Source organism: Phascolarctos cinereus, unplaced genomic scaffold (assembly GCF_003287225.1).
Source record: "Phascolarctos cinereus isolate Bilbo 61053 unplaced genomic scaffold, phaCin_HiC Scaffold_4;HRSCAF=312, whole genome shotgun sequence".
Taxonomy (NCBI): domain Eukaryota; kingdom Metazoa; phylum Chordata; class Mammalia; order Diprotodontia; family Phascolarctidae; genus Phascolarctos; species Phascolarctos cinereus.
This window is the reverse complement of record NW_027555847.1, coordinates 686,086,107-686,104,680: the sequence shown is the minus strand read 5'-3', so window position 1 is coordinate 686,104,680 and position 18,574 is coordinate 686,086,107. Positions and strand designations below refer to the sequence as shown.

General features: G+C 43.5%; 1 protein-coding gene across 1 annotated transcript in view; it reads left to right on the top strand.

Moving 5' to 3' along the window:
- EP400 (E1A binding protein p400) overlaps positions 1 to 18,574 on the top strand; it is a 262,063-nt gene that overhangs the window by 132,391 nt on the left and 111,098 nt on the right. The window contains 4 exon segments of the mRNA XM_078154252.1: positions 1,561 to 1,756; positions 2,497 to 2,621; positions 3,494 to 3,640; positions 3,967 to 4,044. Of these exon segments, the coding sequence (XP_078010378.1) occupies positions 1,561 to 1,756; positions 2,497 to 2,621; positions 3,494 to 3,640; positions 3,967 to 4,044 (546 nt within the window).

Below are 18,574 nucleotides of genomic sequence, written 5' to 3'. Positions count from 1 at the left end.
TCCCTTTGGCTGAAAAGGGCACCAGCATTTTTCCAGTGTGTTGCTGGTATTATCCTCAGTCTCTAACTCTCCCTCACGACCCCTGCCCCATCCAGTCAGTTAGCAGACCTTGCAATTTCTGCTTCTACAACATCTTTAATGTGAGCCCTTCTTTCTGCTCACCTAGCTACAGCCTTAGTCCAAGTCCCCTTCATCTTTGGCCTGTAATGTTGCAGTGACTTCCTAACTGTTCTCCCTACTTCAAGTCTCTCCCAACTCTACTCCATCGCATACATCTGCCAAAGTGATTTTCATTAAGTGCAGCTCTTTCTCTGTCATTCCTTACTCAGTAAACTGCTATGATTCCCTGTTGCTTCCATGATAAAATATAAACTTCTCTGTTTGGCTTTTAAAACTCTTCACGACCTTGCCCAAACCTCCCTTTTCAGCCTCATCATACCCTTACCACTCTTTCCTCACTCAGTGGTACAGTTAAACTGACCTTCTCTTTGTTCCTCTCATAAGCACTCCATGTCCTCTTTCTGTGCCTTGTGCTGTCTTATCTCCCGTGCTTGGAATGCACTCCCTCCCTCCTTACCCCTGCCTTGGAGATTCCCTCTTTTCCTTCAAAGGGAAGTTCAGGGACCACCTTCATACCTTAGTGTTCTGTGCTTTCACGGATTTTTTGGGGGATAATGGGATAAGGGGAGGAGGGCATAATGCAGTAAAAGTTGTTTTTCTAGTAATATTGATCTTTAAAAAAAAAGATCTTAAAAAAAAACTTAACAGAGATGCAGCAAGAAGGATGAAAGTAGAGAGTTTGATGTTAGAAGACCAGAGAGTATATTATTACAGTAATTGCAGTGAGAGTCAGTGAACCTAGATTTATAGTAGTGGCCATAGGCATAGAAAGAAAGAGCTTTAGAGGAGAAATAACAGAAATCTTGTAGATCAGAAATAGATGTCAAGGAGAGAGAAATAAATCCATCACCAGATTCGGTCAGTCTTTCTTTTCTAACTTTTCTTATCAATCTCTTCCCTTTTGTACCTATTGCCACTATTGTAAAGGCTCTCTGGCTCACCTGGGGATTGTTGCAATAACTTACGTTATTGTCTCCCTGTATGCAGACACTCTGTTCCAGTCCATCTCGTGAATCATTTCCATCTTAATGTTTTTGATGCCTGTTTAATTTTCAAAACACAACTCTTACCATATTATTTCTCAAACCTTCAGAGTCTCACCACTGTCTGTTGATTAAGGTCCAAGATCCTTAGCATGGCATTCAGGATTACTTAAAAATTTTGAGTGTGTGGCAATGTGGTGTAGTTGAATTCTGATCTATGGTTAATGTTGAAATGAGCTAATTTTGCTATAATCATGTTCGTATGTATGCAGGAAGCCAAGCTATTTGGTGGGATATGATAAGGAACTTAAGACTTTTCCTGTGTCATTTCCTGTCATTTGTACTTTCTGGCTAGTTGATATTAGCCATAAAATATGCGCAGCGTAGTTTCTTGATGTGATGAAGGTTAGAGAATTCTGAGTTTTTCCTAAATAATCTGTTATTTCTTATTGTTTAGACTCGTGTTCCTACTTCCCAGTTACAAGCTCAAGGGCAGATCCAAGCTCAAACAACTCAGACTGCTCAAGTGGCTTTGGCAAAACCACCAGTTGTATCTGTGCCAGCAGCTGTCGTATCATCAGCTGGGGTCACAACACTTCCTATGAATGTTGCTGGGATTAGTGTTGCTATTGGACAGCCACAGAAAACAGCAGGTATTTCTCTGGAAGTTCTCCCAATAGTAATTTTTGGGCAGTAGTTACTTCTCTAGCTTTCACTCAGTTGTTTTTGTGGTTACCAAGTTTGTAGGATATTGAAAAAAATGTTTTATTGGCTTTATTCTATCAGTGTGAACTTTTGAAACTTTAGCAAGTATAATTATTTATAATTATCTCATTTGAGAGGCAGCGTAGCATAATGGATAGAGGATAGGCCTTGGGGTCATTGTCTGCCAAAAGGCTGGACCTGGGTTGAGGTCCTACCTCTTGACACATGCTAGCTGTGTGATCCTGGCTAAATCACTTAACCTCTTTATGCCTCAGGCAATTCGCTAAGCCTTAAGTTACAGATGATTTAGTGATCCGAATCGGTAGAAAGTATTTCCACATATGGAGTTCCCTTCACTGATGAAATAATACGTCTGAACTAGGACCTAAAAAAAGTGTTGGGCCAGCAGCCAGATAATTGGACACAAGGAGACTAGAATGTCCAGGTTTCAAAAGTTATTTTTTAAATATAGCTAAAAATAGAGGGACATAATTTGAGCTAAATTTTCTTGCAGTAGCTTTATAAATCTTATCAAAAAAATAATCCTCAACGCGGTTGTAGACCTCGATGCTCAGCATCTACAGGCTTCTTGTTGAGTAGCATCTAGTAAGGGACCCAACAAGTGGAGATACATTCGTCAGGTTGGTCTCATATTCTTTGTCTTAATAGAGTGTTTGGTGATTTATAGGGCAAACTGTGGTCGCACAACCGGTGCATGTTCAGCAGCTTCTGAAGCTCAAGCAGCAAGCTGTTCAACAGCAGAAAGCCATTCAGCCCCAGGTGGCTCAAGGTCAAACTCCTGCGCCACAAAAGGTATTTTGACGTATTAGGTTTAATGTCCTTTGGTGCTCATGTAGAGCAGAGCTTCTTAAACTGTGAGTGAGGTTGCAAAAAATTTGGCAACAGTAAAAGGTTTCTGAACATGCAACAACCAAAAATTAATTAAAAATCAAGCCTGTAGTGAATCTGAGGTGCTTCTGGCAGCACTTACCTATGTTTCATCATGCAACTTCACTGCAGTCTTGGTTCTGAACACAAAGCCCGTGCACTTTGCACTGCGCATGCCATGCCAAAGAACGCTGCCGGAACACAAAAAGGGGTCCGAGAGTTGAAAAAGTTTAAGAAGCCCTGATGTAGAGAGCACCAGTTCTTCTCTCCTTTTTATTTTCATACTTAATCATAGGGCTCATACTTAGGGCTGCAACAAAAGTGAGGTTGTTTTGAGTGTCATGGACTATGTAGTTAGTGACTACTCCCCCACATTTAAAAAAACGATTCTTCTATTTCTTCAAAAAGCTTTGGCAGGTCTGAAAAGCCTTTACATATAAACCAGGCAGGCAGCAGACTGCCTGTGGTCTTTCACGTATCAGCCAAGCTGTGGTCAGAGGGGGGCTTATCACTAGATGAGATAAATGATGAATTTTTTTTTTATGGCCACATCTACTCTTGGTAGCTGTCTTTCAATTTGTAGAAGGGTTGTGATCTGAGATAGTGGAAAGAATCGCTTATGTTGATGAAATCCCAGATCCTCGAAGTCTAAATTAATCTAAAAATGATGTTTCCTTTGAAGTTAATTTTTAATTTAAATTGGCTAGTCTCTTTGTAGCTGGTAATTTATTTTTTGATGATGTTGTTTTAAGTCAGAACTTAATTAGCATCATTTAGAATCATGTCTTTCTTTCCAGATAACTGCGCAACAGATAACTGCCCAAGGCCAACAACAGAAAGTAACCTATGCCACCCAGCCAGCAATTAAAACCCAGTTTCTTACTACACCTATTTCCCAGGCTCAGAAATTAGCGGGGACCCAGCAAGTGCAGACCCAGATACAAGTGAGTATCTATTAGCATGCTTGGTGCAGTAGTTAATCTGTATCTTTGTTTTCCTGTTCACTCTTTGTGACTCTCCAGAGTGGTAATTTTGGATATATGTGCAATCTGCAAAACTAGGAAGTTTAGAATGTAGCTCTTTTCAATTTTAGGTTGTAGTGAAATAATCAACACTTGGTGAAGATTCAAATTGCAAGGAAATCTTATAAATTGGACCTTGTTGGTAGTAATCATATTTGTGCAAAAATAATTGAGGATGAAGGAAAGGATACTAGTTAGTGGATACAATGTACATGAATTTCTTGTAATTAGACTTTTTTATATTGAAGGTTGCAAAGCTTCCTCAAGTAGTCCAACAGCAAACAGCCGTGGCCAGTATTCAGCAGGTGGCCTCTGCTTCTCAACAGGTAAGATCTGAAAACAGCTTGATAACATTGAAAACACATGGCATTTTTTGGTGTGTTTGTAGCTTTAGACTTACTTTCAGTCCTTTTTATGAAGTCCAGAATAAGCTGTGTTCTGTTACATGGTCATCTTTTTTGGCTCCTCATGAAAACAGAGTCTTAACTGAAAAAGGGCCCATGTTTTCTGTACTCAAATAGCTCGTTGACCTCACCAGTGTGGGTATTCTCTCCAGGGATGCAGATTGCCACCCATTTGTGCCTGCTCATCCTGTTCACTCAGTGAGCAGATGGCCTTCCTTCCTCTTGATGTGGCCAGGATGCCAGTGGAGCATACAGGCTGCCCCTTGGTTATCCTTTTCCCCCATCACAGGACTGGCCCAGTTTCTTTCTTACACATACATTTCTTTGATGACATCCTTTCCACCATTTCTCCATCACGGCTTACATGTGCTCTGTTGCAGGCTGCTCGCCCCTGCTGGGGCCTTCCATTGCCTTTGGGGTGAACCTCAACTCCGTGACTGACAGCTGTGCCACAGTATCTATTTAAAAAAACAATCTCAGACAAAAATTGTCATACTGCTCTTATGATTAAGTCCTAGCACAGACGCAGGCAAGCGAAAGCATCTTAAACTTTGCAGAAGTAGACCATGTGTTCATTTCCTGGATGAGGTCTTTCTTCATCTTTTTCTCAAGGACATAAAGTCTTGACAATATGTATTCTTTCATTTTACTTTAGTGTTATCAAATGGCAGTTATGGCCACTCAGACTACCTGGGGATTATATAAAAGCAGGGATTTTGTTTTTTCCTCATTTACATGTCGCTGGAAGCTGAAGGCCTCACTTTAAATGAATTCCTTAACAAAAATTTATTAATCATCTACTATGTGCAAGACCCTGTACTAGGTTCTAGAGATATAAAGACATCATTGAAAGAGTCCCTGCCTCTAAAGAACTGATATCTCACTGGAGAAGGGGGTGGAGAAAAGAGAAAACATGTATAGCTTTAATTTGTCAGTTTTGGTTTCATAAATTCATACATGGAGTGAGCCAGTGTGGCACAGTCTAAAGGACACAGGGTTGGAAGTCACTGGACCTTGGGGAGACAATCCCAGTCCTGCCACTTCCTCCCTGTGTAACCTTAGACAAGGCACTTCCCACTCTGGGACCCAGTTTCCTCATATGTACCATGAAGGGGTTGGACTGCTGAAGGGATGCCTGAGGCTCCCTTCTACCTCTACATCTAGGAACTCAGAGTTTTCAAAGAAGCTCCTCATTTAGTTCTCTTTCCCAGAGGCCCTAGCCACACATTTTTTTTTGTTTCTGTTGTAGCATTTTCATAACATATGTGAGATTTTTCAGTTAGCTTGTCTTTTCTTTTCTCTGGGCTAGGCGTCACCACAGACCGTGACACTCTCTCAAGCAACAACTGCAGGTCAGCAGGTCCAAATGATCCCTGCAGTGACTGCAACAGCTCAGGTGGTTCAGCAGAAACTCCTCCAACAGCAGGTGGTGACAACAGCCTCCACGCAGCTTCAGGCCCCAGGTGTACCCAACCCCGCCCAGGGGCCAGCCAGCTCTGATGGCCAGAGTCAGCAGGCTAAGTTACAAATGAGAATGTCGACTGTCAGGTTAAAGACAGCTAACAAGCCTAGTTGAGCCGAGCGTGGGAAAAGCGGGGATATTTGTTTTCTTTGGTCACGCTCCAGCTGCAAAATAGGCACACCCTTTCTATTTCCTGGTCTTAAGGCAGAAAACCACTGTCTTCATAGAGGACATTCTATTTATTTCTGAACCTTGGAACCATCCTCACACCAAAACACACGACCTTTGGAAAATTCTTGTCAAAACAAAGTAGTGTAATTATTTTATTAAAGTGTATCCTTCTCTTACAGAAAAGTGATCCTTCCTGAAAGCCTCTCTGTACTGTATAACTAATGGAAACAGTGACCATGGTGATCAGTACTCTCCTTCTTCATTCATGGCAGTGTTTTCTCCAGAGCACTAGTACTGGGTTTTGATAGCCACTTAGTAGAATTTCTTTGTAGTAATACAATATTTTGCACATGACATTTGTGCTAATCGGTTTGTGCAGTGAGTCATAAAATGGAAAGTCTTTTTAAAATTTAAAAAAAAATTCTAGATAAGACGTTAACTTAATTCTTTCACCTTATCCAGAAAAGACAAACCATGGTCCTTTTAGTGGAGGGAACAGCTAGAGTCAGTCACCTGTAATTGAGTTTTCATTCCAAAGAGTAGCCATTGTGTTCTGTGCTTTCTAAAATTGATTCGTTTTCATATTTTTAAAGGAAATGTTTGGTAATGCTGTTCATCTAAGCACATTCTAGGTGCATTCCCTGTATTTTGTGTATTGCCTTTTTAACATGCATTGGGCTGCTTCAGATTGTTTCAGGAAAATGTTGGGACTCTGATGTCTTGGGCTAGTTAGAGCTAAAGTGCCATAGAAGCGTCATAGGCACCCCTGTTTTATTGCTGTATAATCTATGGTGACCTTAGTCTCAGTGTATGTAGAGTGAGAGCTAGATGGAGAAATGAGAGTAGAGATGGCAAGAACTTTCGGAGGTCCAAGCTTCAGGGGAGCTGAGAAACATTATATAAACATATATCTATATGTATGTAGATGGAGCATCTGAGGGTCCAGAAATAGACCAAGCGATCTATGTATTGTAAATGTGTACAAATTTTTGATACATTGGGGAAAAAAAATACACTAGTCTTAGTAAGCAGGATGTTCTGGGCAGTCACCGCATTTTCATTTTCCAGGGTCTTTACTTGAGCAAATCTTGGTTCAGCCTAGTAAAGGTGAGAACCTTAACCATCTACTATTTGTGGAGCTGTATGATATTGAAGGAGAAAAAGGGAAGATTCCTGTTGCAGGGTTTTTTGTTGATGTGTTTGTTTTAAATAAGGGAAGGCAGTGGATGGAATGTTAAGTGGCTATGCTGGTTGATGATGGCATCTAACATACATATCTTTTGCCATATTTTTAGTATGCAAAAGGAAAAAGCCTAAATAGTACCTTTTCTCCATGGGTATATTTTGCTCATTTATGTCCAGGGAAGGGTAAGGGTATACTGGTTTTTTTTTTTCCTTTAACAAATGCCAGTTATGTCTTATAGCATTCAAACCTTAACATTTTTACTGAAAAATCTATTTTTCCTCTGTAAATGCAGTATTTTTCCTTTAAGTTTTCTTAAGTAATTTGTCAAAGAAATTAATCGACTTTGCAATTTAAAAAAAACTAGCATCCTGCAGATTTATTTGGACATAATCAAACACTTTTCTAGCTCTGAGTAAATAGGTAGACAGTAAAGATCATATGTTTAAAGATCATAAAATTGAAGTTGTTTGAAAAAGAATGGAGTACTAAAGCAACTCACTACTTTTATGAGATTTCATAATTTGTTAAAATTTTGATTTTCAAGTGAATTGTTCACACAGAAATACTTGAAGTGAAAATGTCACATTGTGCATGCTGCTTTTCAGTATGACAGTTTCGAATATTACAAGTATTCTAAACTTGCATAATTAAAATGTATAGGAATTCTCCAAACTTATTTCCATTTGCCCACCCTGATAGTTTTTCTCTAGATCGTCAGAGTGAACCTTTTAAAATGATGATAGAATTTGAATGCATTTATTTTAGAAATGCTGAAGAATTCTCAAAAGGTAATTAATTGTTTAAATAAAAGCCCCCTGTTATCCCATAGCAGTCTGGTAGACAACTTAGAGCCAATTGCAAAAAAACTTTTAAAAGTTTAAATACTGGTGTTTTTATAATTGCTGTATGTAATTCTTGTCCCTGTCACTGCCGGTGAGAAGGCATCTGGTCTCCATATCCTTGGCAAGGAGATTTTAGTTAAACTTCAGTAATCCTAATAACACATAAATTGAACTGACGTGCTCACTGGACTTATACCAAGAGCGTACATATTTAAGAGTATAGCATTGAAAGGTTACTCCTAGTGCCCTAAGTAGTGTTCCACATAGTCATTTGAGTTACTAACACTCCATTCCCAGTGTTCTGACTCATCCACTTTCCTTAGCTTCATGTTTGAAAGGTCAAGCTTTCTGTTTTTAAGAAGATAATGAAGTTTGGTTCAGCAAAGTTGTCTAGGAAGTTTCAGACTGTTACTGTTAGCAAAATTCTGTATTACCATGCAAATCAGGCTTCTCTTATTGCGCTATAATGATTCAAGGGTATATTCAGGTACACAGCAGCAAAACCGTTGTGAGATTTTACTTCGGCCACCATTGAAACCAGTTACCCAGTTATTCTCTAAGAGACATTTGTTTTCATTCAGGTCAGACAGTGTTGTAAAACGTTCAGTGGGGAAGCACATTGCCTGCGTCCAAGTGCTGTTCAGATGTTGTGCCTCAAGGGGGAATGGTTTTTCTTTTAATAAATAAAAATGCTGGCTTAAAAACAAACAACACTGTAATCGGATAGCTGTTGTGTTTTAAAACATACAGGAACAAGGTTGAAATTGTAAATACTTTGTAAACATAAACATTTGTACTTGAATAGTAGGATTTTAAAGAGCACTGACATCCTACCAGATAAAAGGTATAATAAAGTGTCCTTTTTTATAAATCTTTGTTTTGTTTTTCCTAGTACAGTATTTCAGTGATAATAAAACACTAAGTCTTCATTATTTGTCTGTAAAATAAGCTGCCTTCTCACATTGTTGAGACAGAGGGTCAGTCTTCTCTTGTTGTCAATTCACGCTCCTGGGTCTAGAGGGGAAGAGCTGGAGATTTTTTCTGTAAATGCTCTTGGTGACAAGGAGAGGAGAAGTCTGTCAGTGTGTCAGGCAGCACTTTGATTTAGAAAGCTAAGTCTTACGCTGAAAGCTTGGCGCAGTCCTTCTGAATTGGGGAATGGGAGGCGCCGGTCTGTTTTCAGCAGTAACAATTCATTTAATTGTGTGACCTGGTGGCAAATCACCTTCTCAGCTTTCTCATCTCATCTCATCATAGTGTGTGTTTATATGGAGCCCTGTGCCACCACCAACCACCACCATCATCACCATCATCTTCATCACCACCATCTTCATCATCACCATCTTCATCATCACCGTCATGGCAGCTGACATTTGCACTTTGACATACATTGTCACATGTCAGCCCCCTAGCAGTCTTCTGCAAGTGGGTTAACGTAGCATGCATTTAATAAGTAACTAGTATACCTAAGGCACTGGCACTGAGGCCAAGAGGCAAAATAAGGAGTCCTAGACCTCAAGGGGCTTACATTCTACTGGGGTGAGGAAGAGGAAGAAGGGCCATAAACATAGAGCCAGAAGAGACCTTGTAGTTCATCCAGTGTAACACCCTCATTTTACAGATGGGTTAACTGAGGCAACATTGACACAAATGATTGAGTACAATAACTGAGGAGGGGGAGAGCCCTAGCTGCCAGGAGCACCAGGAAGGAAGTGAAGGAGTTTCAGAAGCGGAGGTGAGGGAGAGCAACCACCCCCAGCCCCCACATCCCATGCCAAGGTTTGGAGGGGAGGCTAGGGTGCCCCCTTCTGAAGACACTGTTCCTGTTCCAGTTTGACTGGAAGAGAAAGTGCATGAAGGGGAGCCAGTGGGGAATCCCAGAGCCAGGCTGTGGAGGGTTGGTCTTCTGTTCTAGAGGCAAATGGGGTCCCTAGAGAATGGTTTTCCTTTCTCATTTTATGGATGCCTTTTGTTGTTACATCCATCATTCCATAACATCCCTCTCTCGGGTTTGTCCATGTTGTCTCCCATATGGCCCAGAGCTAGGCAGTGACCAGGGAGGACCTGGACCACCGTGTGCAGGGATGGAACTCCATCCCCGGACCCTGTCCGGGCCTGGAACTCTGCCTCCGTCCTCCCTGAAGCCCCTGCCAAACCCCAGCCTTCTGCAAGAAGGTCCTCCCGACCCCCCTCCAGTCTAGCGCCTTCCCTGTCTAGATGGTCTCCACTTGGCTTGTCTGTACAGTTGTTTGCGCATTGTTTCTCTCATTAGACTGTGAGCTCCTTGAGGGCAGGGACAGTTCTGTAGCTTTCTTTTAATTTCTGTTTATCTGCCTGGCAAGGTGCTTGGTACGTGGTGGGCGCTTAATAAATGTTTGTTGATTGAGTTGCATGAGAGCCTAGGAAGCTCTGAAATAACTCGAGGGTAGTTTATCCCTTTTGCAGATGAGGACGCTGGCCCACAGACGTTGTGATCCCACCGGTGGCTCCTTGGTGCGGCTCCCCGCCTGCCTCCTGGGCTCCGCTCCCGTGCACCTCCTCGAGGGTGGGCAGGACGAGGCTCCGGGCGGCCGGGAGCCTTCGCGTGTGCCCCGTGCACCGCCGAGCCCTCCTCTTGCTTCTCCTTCCTCTTCTCCCTCCCCCACCTCCATCCGACGCATGCGCCGTGGGATCTCCCTCGGTCCGGCCACATCCCGCCGCGGTCCGCCCGGGAGTTCGCTGCGCCTGCGCGGGGAGCTCCCGGTCCCGGCGCCCCGACCGCCGGCCCGCCGCGGGACAGCCGCCGCCCCGCCTCGCGCCCCGCCCGCCGGGCCGGGTCTTCCTCGGCGCAGCGCGTGCGCAGAGACGCCGCAGGGCTCGGGGCGGGGGTGGGGGGTGGGGGTGGCGGGGCTGTCATTGTGTTCCTGGAGAGGAGGAGGCGGAGGAGGAGGCGCCGCCGCCGCCGCGCCCATGGATCTCCTGTCACGCCGCGGGTGAGTGGAGGGCCTGGCTGACCGGCGGCGGCGGGGAGGGGTGGGGGGGGTGGAGGGGGAGGGGGAGAGACAGCGCCCGCCCCGCCGGAGTGACCGTGGGCGAGTCCCTTCCCCTGCGGGCCTCAGCTTCCTCGGCTGCCTGAGGGCTGGCTCAGGCCCCACTGACCCCGGGTCGTGGCCCCCTCGAGGTCCGTGACCTCCTCTTCTCCTCGGGCTGGCTCTAGCCTGGGGGGGTGGGGCATCGCTCGGAGGGGACCCCGGTGGGGGGAGAGGCAGCCGGCCCAGCATCTTTCCGGGACCCGAGCCCAGGAGCCCAGGGCTGAGGGATTCAGGTCTCCCACCCTGACCCTCTGTGCTGGGTGCACTGACGGTGACCACGTGGGGGGCTGAGCAACAGTGGTAATGACCCTGCCCAGCAGCCCTGGGAGGTGTGCCCACTTTATGGAGGAGGAAACTGAGGTGGGGGAGAGATACCAAGTGGCCAGGGGGGTCCCACAGCTAGGCAGCATTTGAAGTGAGGCCTATTGGACTCCAAGGCCAGTACTTTGTCCACTGTGCCACCTCCATGGAGGGTGGCTGATGGTAGACTGACCCAGTCATGGCAGAGACAGTGATTGAGACAAGGAGAATGACAGTTGCTGGGACTAACTACTTCCAGGTGCTAACAGAGGCTGACAGTGGCCCAGAGGCCAAAGCTAAGGATGGATGGACAGATGGACACAACAGCAGGCTGAGGGACAAAAAGACTGATGATCAAGTGACTTAGGGACGGTGCCAGGGTAACAGACACCACCACTGCCATCATCATCATCGTCATCAACTTTTATGCAGCACTCTAATGTTCACACAGTGATCTGCATTTACATTAACTCTGGGTCAGGAGAGTGGTGGGTAGTGACTGACCAGCCGTGATGAGATGGCAAAGTGCTGGGCGTGCAGACCTAGCATCAGAGCAATGGGCGTGACGAATTGTGACCAGCTGACAAAAAGGACAGACTGACAGAGGGACTGACTGACGCAGAAGAGAGTAACCTTGACACGGAAACAGCAAGGGACTAACTTCCAGCGAAGGCCCCAGCGATAGACTGACAGGCACATCAGTGTCATCAGGCCGAGAGGCTCACCAGCAGATGGGTGGACATGGTAATAGACATAGGTTGTAAATTAACTGACAGAGTAACCAAGTTATGGGCTGATGAGTTGGGCTAATGGACTCAGTGACTGAGTAAGGGATTGATGGACACAGGCGGACAGATGGAGAGGTTGACAGACAGTGAAGGACCCAGGGACCGGCTGATGGGGATCCTCTTGTTATTGTGACAGATACAGGACATTGGGACATGGTGATAGGCAGGCTGATAGGGACACACTCGTTATCATGGTAGTTATAAAACTTTGGGACATAGTGATAGGCTGATAGGGACACACTCATTGTTACCATGATAGATATAGGGCATTGGGACATGGAGATTGACGGTGATGAGCAGATCACTGACAGTGAGGGACAGGCTGACAGACCAAGAGACATGGTGTTGACTATGGGATGACTGGCAGTGATGGATACAGGGAGGGGCTGACTCTACATGGTAACAGGCCTAGTGATCACATGGCAAGAACAGACCGCTAAATGGACAAAATCTCAGGCTGATAGTTGTCATGAGCATAGGGACTGACTGATTAGCTGGTGGACCTCATTCTTGTCCCCTCTGTCTAGAACTGTCATTCCATCCTCTCCCGTCAGGGATGTCACCCCCTTTCCCTATCCCTTTGCTCAAATCTGTTATCCTTATTTTCATCCTTTCTGACCAGAGTTTTCATCCCATCCCTAGTCCCCTTTGACCAACAGTTGTCACTACATTACTGTCTTTTCTGATTAGAGTTGTCACCAACGTCCCTTTTTCTGCTAACCAAAGTGGTCATCTCATTCCCTTAGCTTCAGAGCTATTACGTACTCTGTTCCCAGAAGGTAACCCACCTCTTGTCATTCTCCTATTCTAGTCCCATCTGTTTCAGGTTTTATCTACTAGCTAATCCTTTTCCCCCTAGACCATACATTCTCATCCCTCATCTTGGGACCTCTCAAATCCCTGCCCCTAAATCCTTGTAACTTGAACTTAACTCTTAACTCCCCCAGCTCTTCAAGGTATAAGTTACCTAATGTGCCACTTCTGGGTCTATTCTAATCGTCCTCAGTGAAAGATTCCTTTGTTGTTTTTAGGGAACAAAGTGGAAGTAGTGTCCCCTACACTCACTTTATTCAGCCCAGGTACAGGGAAGGATAATTGTGCCTTTTACAATATCTCTGAAAACTTACTTCAAGAATAGTCAGAAGTGAACTAAACATTGTTGTTTCCTCCTAACCAGACAAATGGAAACAGACTAAGGAGCCCATGTGATCTTTGTCACAAAAAAACTTCTCCAGAAATAGCCATCGGTGGTAGAGGAGTCGAGGTTTATGGGACATCTCTCCTTTACTTTAGCAACAGAGACTGGTCCAGTGATTAGGAAGCTCCCAGATGAGTAAACACCCTCTACCAACCCATGTCGACACCTTCTGAGAGCTGCCTAGAGCACTGAGAAGTTCAGGGACTTACTTGCCCAGGGTCCCATGTGTCAGAGGCAGGACTAGAAATAGGTTTTCCTGGCTTCAAAGTCAACTCTATGTCACTGTGCCAGCTGCCTCTGACACTTTATCTCCTTTACTTGCAGGCAGGTAATTTGAGAACTTCAGAGGGTTTGAAAAACCACTAATAATAGTTTATAATACTGCCTGGGAACTAGCTAGATACTCCTTATATATAGATTGGCTCAGTTACAATCCGTAGGGATTAGAGATTTAGAGGTAGAAGGGACCTTAAACCCAATGGAATCCAACCCTCTTCTTTTATTTTACTGAGGCCCTGAGAGGTTGTTACTTGCCTAAGGTCCCACAGATTAAGTGCCGCTTGCCTAAATGACAGAGACCGAATTTGGATCTTCCCAACTTCAAGTTCAGCGTTCTCTTCACTATACCATGGTGCTTCTTTTAAATGGTTTGTTTAAGGTTAGGTGAGTAAGGGTGTGTTGGAGCAAGCTGTGTCACTTTTCTATATAAACTGCTAGTCTCTTAAGTCGTATTTATTAGGGTCTTCAAGAAGCCTCAGGTTTGTCAGAGGTGTTAAGATTCCCTCTACTATATCCAATATCAGATGCCACTCTGGGAATACTAGAATAGATATTATATATCGATTAATAGATTAATATATAATTAATATGTAAATAATATAATATATAATGATAGATACTAAGTGTCTGTGCTTGTAATCTTTCACCCAGTTGCTAGGTGTCTTGCTTGTTACTGCACACAGTTTTAACCTTTGTTTTCCTATCAGAATAATCACAGTAGATGCTTCAAGTTGCCTAGCCATTAAAATGTGTGGCAGAAATAAAGAAAGGCAGTGGAGCTTTAGTCATCTGTCCAGAGAAGAATAGAGAGAAAGGAGCAATGTTCCCTATTCTTAGAAGCTGTGTCTCTTAGGTATAGTCCTAGATCACATAAGCTTTTTTTTTTTAGCTTTCCTACCCTACTGGTGTCTCGTGTTGAGTCTGTGATCCACTCAAACCCCTAGATCTTTTTCAGGCACACTGATTTCTGACTATACCTCTCCCTTCTTGAACTAGTGAACTTGATTTCTTGAGCTCAAGTGTAAGACTCTGTTTGCCGTGTTAAACATCATCATATTGGATTTTGCCCAGGGTTCTGGCCTTTTCAGATTCCTGATGGCATCCAGTGTGTTAGTTTTCCTAGTTTTGTTTCACTTGCGTGTTTGTTAAGGATGCTGCCTCTGCCTTTTCTCCAAATCTTTGGTAAAAATGTTAAACAGTACAAGGCCAAGCACAGTTCCCAGGGGGGCACTACCCTGGAGACCTCCTTTCAAATTGACATGGAACCATCAATCAGTCAATCAAGAAATATTTATTAAGCATCTACTGTGTGCCAATCATTGTCCTAGGTGCTAGAGGTAAAAGAACAAAAACGAAACACATCCTGCTTTTCAGGAGATTATTTTCTGTTGGGGGAAACATAAAGAATCCATTTAAGTGAACAAAATATTTGCTAAGTGAATACACAGTAATTTGGGGGGACTTTACCAGCTGGGGAGATCAGGAAAGGCTTTAGGAGGCAACATGATAGCTAAGTTTCGAATGGAGCCAGAGATTTTAAGAGGTGGCGATGAAGCGTTCTAGGCATAAGGGACAGACAGCCTGTGCCAAGAACAGAATCAGGATGTGAAATACTGTGTACAAGGAATCCTTAAGAACTCCTCTTTGAGTTTGGCCATTCAGCTAGTTCCAAATCCACATAACTGAAACCTTTTATCCAACTCACATCCCCCCCCCCATCATCCCTACCCCTACCCCAAGAATAGCATGAAAGACTTTATCAAGTGCTTTGCTGAAGTCTGGGTAAATTATTTCTCCTGCATCACCCTTATCCACCAATTTATAAACCCTATCAAAAAAGCAAATAACATTAATCTGGCATGACCTTCTTCCACATGACAGCCTTTTTAAATATTGAAGACCCTTCTCTCAGGTAATGTAACATATGCTGTGAATCAAATTCCGTGCTTTGGGTTAAAATAATTGCCTCCCACAAAAAGGACATTTAGGAGTATGGTTACAGCACATTCTCCAGGTTACAGAGCTACCACTGAGCTCAGTTCATACACATTTACTTATTTTTCCCTTAAATTTATTTTTATTTTCAGTTCCACATTCTGGCCTGCTCTCCCTCCCTCCTGCAACTATAGAGAAAGCAAGAACTATTATAGTCATTATACATATATAGTCACACAAAACATTTCTGGATTAGCCGTATTCTGAATAAAGAAAAATAAGGAAAAGAAAAAAAATATGCTTTATTTTGCACTTTGAGTATAGCAGTTCTCTTTCTGGAGGTAGATAGCATTTTATATCATGAGTCCTTTGGAGTTATGGTGGATCATTGTATTGATCAAAGTTACTAAGTTTTTCACAGTTGATTATCTTTACAATATTGTCATTGTATAAATATTTCTTCTCATTCTGCTCACTTCACTTTGCATCAGTTCATAGCAGTCTTCCCAGGTTTTTCTGAAACCGCCCCTTCATTGTTTCATCACAATAGTATTCCATCACAATGGTATGTCACAGTTTGTTCAGCTGTTCCCCAAATATAGGCATCCCCTCAATTTCCAATTCTTTGCTGCCACTATGAAAAGAGGTACTATAAATATTTTTTGTATGTATAGGTCCTTTTCCTCTGCTTTCTTCGTACCCCTCTCTTTTCTAACTTAAACATCCCCAGTTCATTCAACCGGTCTTCATATGGCATGGTTTCCAGTCCCTTCAGCATCCTGGCTGCCCTCCACTTGACATATACGTTCAGCAACACTCTTCCTAAACGTGTAAATGAATATAATTCATTCACCTCAGAGTGCAGCAGGTCGGTTCAGTCCTTCGTTCTAGACTCAGTGCCTCTCAGTACAGCCCCAAGAGTGTTCTTAAGTTTTTGACTGCCGTGGCATACTATTCTCTCACATTGGGCTTGTAGTTCTTTAAAACTTCCAGATCCTTTTTTTTTTAAATGATATGAACTGTTGTTTAGCTAGTCCCATGATTCTGTTGTCATTTAAGCAGGGGGAAAATCCCCAAACCTATTAACACTGTGATTCCGTTAGTAAAGGAATCATGAAGGTTATGGTGATATGGTGGCAATGGTGCCTTTTCATCCTTGGCCTAGGTGTTGCACCTCTCTCTCTCTCTCTCTCTCTCTCCCTATGCTGTGGGGACCTTGGGTGTGTCCTGTCCTTACCCAAGACATTAGACATGCTTTTAGCTGAGGAGGCCACTCATGGCTGGCTCTCTGGCTTTGTTTGTTTTTGGCAGTTCCCTAAGTATCTGCAAAAACATGACTGTGCCCTTTGAGAGACAGGGGCTTCCCAAGGACAGAAGAACTTACCTCAGGCTTTAGAAAGCAGAGTTAATTTGCATGGTCTACTGGAGGTTGAGCAGCACAAGTCTAATCCCTCTCTTTGATAACAAGATCTTAAATCAAGAGTTGGAAGTGACCTCAGAAGCCATCTGGTCCAGGGACCTTCATTTTACAGATGAGGAAACTGAGGTCCAGAGAAATTAATTGATTCACCCAAGGTAGCAAGTGTCAAAGGCAGCACTTGAACCCAGGTCCTCTGATTCTAGGAGTGGTTCTCTTTCCACTGCATCACATGCCTCCCTTGATACTTTTATCAAGTGGAAAGGAAGTTTTCAAAAATTATTAAAAATCTTATATTTTAAAAAACTTTGTCTCATACCCCACTAAAAGTTTTTTGTTTTTGACTTATTGAATGTATGGGGCAGTGTCCACTAATGTGTCTTGATGCCTTCTTTTGGTGTGAAGATGATGGGAGGTTCTTGAAGGCTGTGGAACTGGCACTTGTACCAAATCTGGCAGGTCCTCCCAAACTGGAAGCTTCAAGGATAAGTCCTGCCATGGCCTTCTGTCTGTTGTACGAGTACTAGCCTAATCAGCAGGTCGGCTACAAGAGGATGAATTTTTTTGTCCGTAGTAACTTTTGAAAACCAGAATACCAAGTTGTTGATAGACATTGGTGGAGGAAATATACCAATGAGATGACAAATTCTTAAAATTAAAGACGTATGGGGCCGTACATGGTGATTAGGAGTGATCAGAAGGCCCTGATTCTTCCTGTCTGATGCTTAAAATTTTGTTTCTAGAAAGTCTGATTCCATAATTTCTGAGTTTTTCAGTTAGTTCAGTTTTTTCAGTTATATTGAATGTGTGTGTGTGTGTGTGTGTGTGTGTGTGTGTGTGTGTGTGTGTGTGTGTGTATGTGAAAGACACTGTGCCTAGGTTCTGTGGGGGCTATGAGACCATCATCCCTTGCATCAGGAAGTTTACAGTGCATACGGGTAAGTAAAACATACACTAAGGCAGCTGACAATACAAGGAAATTTATGCTGTGTGCCAAATGAGTGGTTTATATAGTAAGCAATTTAGGTGTTCAGAGGAAGGAGACGCCACTTTCGGACACATAATCAGGTAAGGCGAGTACATGAACGGGGCTTTGAAGGATAGAGCAAAGGGATTCCAATCAGACAGTCAATCAGCCAGCATTTCTTAAATATTTAGTATGTACCAGAGACTGCGAAGCAATGGGGATACCAAGAGAAGACCAAAACAGCCCCTGCCCTTGAGGAGCTTACATTCCTGGGGGGGAGACTATGTAAACATATGTGCACATACAAGATAGAGACTAGCAGTTGAGGGGACCAAGAAAAGCTGTGTGCCGAAGGTGGCATTTGAACTGAGTCTTGAAGGAAGCCAGGAATTCTGGGAGACAGAAATGAGGAAAAGCCAGGTGAGGGGGACAGGTGAGTGGGTGGGAAGGCAGGCAACCTGAACAAAAGCACAGAGGCTCTAGTGGCTCTTACATACACACTCCACTGGCTGTGTGGCATCAGGGATTCAAAAGTTCCCTCCATTAATGCAGATCCCAGCCCATCCTGTGTGACTCCTGACCACGTCCTCCTGAAAGTCCAATGGAGCAAGCCATGCACTGTTACATCTGAATAAAACTGTAGTGTCACCTTTTTCATCCTCTTATCCAAAAATCCTGTCACCTGCTCAAGGTAGCTAGCATGCAGCCTCCTTCCCTTTACCACCAAGCTTCTCTAGGAAGGAGGTTTGTATCCGCTGTTTGCACCACCTCACCACCAGTTCACCCTTCAGTATTCTGCTCTTTGGCTTTAACTACATTGGAACTACTCTCTCAAA